At 36.0% G+C, this 3,627-nt stretch overlaps 1 protein-coding gene across 1 annotated transcript; it reads left to right on the forward strand.

The window, feature by feature from the left end:
• Positions 1–732: 732 nt before the first annotated feature.
• Positions 733–2,074, forward strand: LOC116124783 (nucleoside diphosphate kinase). The gene is made up of 4 exons (XM_031410525.1): positions 733–888; positions 1,064–1,112; positions 1,404–1,635; positions 1,769–2,074. Exons 1-4 carry the CDS (start codon positions 838–840, stop codon positions 1,881–1,883), a joined length of 447 nt encoding a protein of 148 aa, XP_031266385.1. The 5' UTR covers positions 733–837; the 3' UTR covers positions 1,884–2,074.
• The last annotated feature ends 1,553 nt before the right edge of the window (positions 2,075–3,627 follow it).

Below are 3,627 nucleotides of genomic sequence, written 5' to 3' on the forward strand. Positions count from 1 at the left end.
CTGTTTCACGGCCAAAGACTTGGACATTTCATGGCATCCGTGACACTGTCGGCGTCATGGACAGATCTGTGGCACTACCAACGACCACCAACGGTAGTGATTGACTGTTGGCAATGGGTTGGGGTAGGTAGGGGTGTTTTTATTAAGTTTAAAACGTTTTTTTATTGCTACGGTGTTTTTGTTAAATATGAAAAATAGGGGTTTAAAAAAGATTATTTAAAAAATAATAATAAAAAATATTATTATATTAATATTTAAAAAAAAAAAACAATTTAGTATCTATATAGAGAAATGTCACTCTTACAAATAGGAAAACAAAGACAAACATATAAAGATAAATCATACCCTTAAAAGAAGGGAAAAAGAGAGAGAGAAAGACAATCATAAAGATTAAGTATAAGATTTGTCTTTATATTCTTCTTTATAAACCTAACATTTCTCATCTATATAATATACCCATCTATTTATCCTCCAAACTAAACATATTATTCACCTATTTGTCTCAAAGTAACCAATTATATTCTCCTTCCTGTAACCGTCGACGAACCTTTTATTCCGTCCCACAAAGATAAAAGAATGATACGGTGTCAAATCATGATTCAAAAGAAATGAAAAAGCGAAACCATACGGGGCACGTGTTTATGAGTTAACGGGCTTTATCACTTTTTAGGCCAAAAAATGGACGGTTCAAAAACGAATATTCTCTCTGGTGATTAGGGTTAGGTTACAACCAATCCTGCTATATATTCAACATACCACACCACCTCGCAGCACTTAACTCTCACTCCTCAAACAACTGGGCATCAGAGGCAAAGAAAAAAATCAAATCAAATCAAAATGGAGCAAACATTCATCATGATCAAGCCCGATGGGGTCCAAAGAGGCCTGGTAAGTCTCTTGAGTCTTTGAATTTGTCTCTAGTGAGGTTTTGTTTGGATTTTGTTTAGTTTATGAGAAGTCGGTAATTATAACAAAAATCGAACAAATTTTTTTGGGGTTTGTGGGTTTTTAATTCTTTTTGTGAAGGATTTGATAGATTACACTGAGTTTTGACATGTTTCAGGTTGGTGAGATTATTGGCAGATTTGAAAAGAAAGGATTCACTTTGAAAGGTAATTCTTGTTCGAGAAGGCTCTTTTTAAGTTTTAGTTTGGTAATTATTATTTGCATGGCACCTACTTATTGTACTTTTATGGCCGACGTGAAAGTGTTTCGATATTATCTATTCCAATTTTAATCCCAGATTATTCTTTGCTTATGAATCCTATTTTAATTTGAGATTATGAAAATAGTTAAGGTTGTTCTGCTCTGCTGAATTTTAATTTTGTATGAGAGATTTATGGTTTGTCAAATATTTTAACCACAATTTGTTGATTTGGTTGGTTTGTATTTTATGAATTTAGGTTTGAAGCTGCTGACTGTGGAACGCTCTTTTGCTGAGAAGCACTACGAGGACCTGTCTTCAAAGCCCTTCTTTGGTGGGCTTGTTGAGTACATCATCTCTGGCCCCGTTTGTGCTATGATCTGGGAGGGTAAGAAAGTTGTTACCACTGGCCGCAAGATCATTGGGGCAACCAATCCTGCTGAATCTGCTCCTGGAACCATCCGTGGTGATTATGCTATTGACATTGGCAGGTAACTTTTTGATTGAACAGTTTAAGAGCTTGATTAAGGATTCTTGAGCATGTTTCTTTGTGGACTTTGATGACTTTGTAGCAAGTAATTTTTTTTGAAGTCTAGCATGTCATGTTGATAAATAACTCCGCAGGAATGTCATCCACGGAAGCGATTCAGTTGAGAGTGCAACCAAGGAAATTGGACTATGGTTCCCTGAAGGCCCTGTTAACTGGCAGAGTAGTGTTCACCACTGGGTCTATGAATGAATTTCTGTTTGATTGAACTGGCTATAGTTGTCCTTCCTTGGACGGTTCTCTGTTCCCTTGTTAGTGAACCTCCTATCAAATTTCGAGTTAAATTTAGTTTGATCTTGGTTTTGTGGCTACTTTTATAACCAGTCGCACATTATTGCGAACTGTGTTATTGATAAGTTAAGCTATTTGGTTGACTATTTTATGAATTTTAGCTAATTTTAAGCATCTTATATTGTTAGATTGCATCTTTTCTGGTCAAGATGATAGGGGTTCCAATACCTGCATAGCCCTGGCGTTTGATGGTTAGTTCTGGCATACAATCTTGGTTTCTGCACTCTGCTCCAGTTCCTCGCGATATCACACGATCATAGTCATGCCAAGTTTTCCGTACTTAAGCGTCGTTAAAACTAGATTGAGTTTCAAAATTAAATACCAGCAACACTAAACTGAATATCCAAGTTAAAGGATTGGTTTTAAATGGAAACTTGGGATTCAATATTATGACTGCAATGATTTAGGTTTCTATTGCAGTCCATTATAATTTCAGTTCAGATTAACAAATTAGCAATTGATAAAAGAGTCTTGAAAGTAACGATCTACTCTTAAAGACGTTAAATTCGGTTGTCGACTTGATACATACTGCTATGATTTAAGATATCGAGCTAAACCTGTAAATTTTGACTTCCTAGCCTAAAACACTCGTGAAATACTAAGTTAGCAACTTCAATGATCTGATTGCTATTGGCTTAGTTAAAGCTATGTTCAACAGGTGCATAAGATTTTATGACTCAATAATCACAATTTGTAACTACCGGCCGAGACTGGGTAGGGTTCTTTAACAGTGACTACAAGATGGTGATTATTGTCCGCTTAATGATTGATTTTAACAAGGTGGCAAATATTCTAAGAAATCTCAGCCAGAAGAGCAATATGCCATCCGCAAGATAGGTGAAATAAAAAACTAGTCGAAGAATGAAACCAACCAATCACTTTAAACACTGGACTCAACCGTACAAACCCCATAACTCTTTTTCTTTCCCGTACAGAAAACTTGGGAAACTCAAGAACCCTTTCCTGAAAAATCAAGAGGAAATACACTTACATGGCTTCAAGAAGAGTTATAAACGGATCACCATATCATGTACAAAGAACCACTTAGTTAAAAAGCACTAGGAGATAAATGGGAACCAAAAAGGGAATAGAATGTGCCCAATGATGGCATGCACGTCTTGCTGCTACAAGCCATTTTGTTAATCTTTGGAACTGCTATACTATCAAGTAAGGAGGCTGTATGATGGTAACTCTTCCAACCGTGTTATATCATCAAGCAGAAGCTCCCTTTCCAGTTGTCGCCGTGTGGATTTCATAACCGTCTGCAAAGTAAAAATATTTGAGCATTTGTATATGGTGAATCAATGAAATTCCTTGGATCACTATATCAATTTCAAGTGTTTTGATTTAATGTTGCATCCTATTGGCTAAGCCGCAAGAATGAAAAGGATAAACCATACATAAAAACGGAACGCTTTAATACCAAAATCTAGATGGAACTTGCTGGTTGAAGGATACGTACATTGAAGTCCATGTATGATGCACGCATCTCAAGCCATTGATGATCCATTAGTTTGAATGTGATGCAATAGAGAAGATCAAATGCTGATTCATTTTCTGTCAGAACAGAAGCAAAAAAGATTCTATTAGAGATATTTGAGACAGCTTCTTCCCCATACTAACTTCGTTTAGTTCTTTTTAAAAA

This window comes from Pistacia vera, unplaced genomic scaffold, assembly GCF_008641045.1.
Source record: "Pistacia vera cultivar Batoury unplaced genomic scaffold, PisVer_v2 Contig1557, whole genome shotgun sequence".
Classification (NCBI taxonomy): domain Eukaryota; kingdom Viridiplantae; phylum Streptophyta; class Magnoliopsida; order Sapindales; family Anacardiaceae; genus Pistacia; species Pistacia vera.

Bases quoted from the DNA above. Each gene is read 5' to 3' on its own strand.
- LOC116124783 (XM_031410525.1), top strand. From the start codon at position 838: ATGGAGCAAACATTCATCATGATCAAGCCCGATGGGGTCCAAAGAGGC. The intron at 889-1,063 runs GTAAGTCTCTTG...GACATGTTTCAG, and splicing joins ATGGGGTCCAAAGAGGCCTG to GTTGGTGAGATTATTGGCAG. The intron at 1,113-1,403 runs GTAATTCTTGTT...TTATGAATTTAG, and splicing joins GAAAGGATTCACTTTGAAAG to GTTTGAAGCTGCTGACTGTG.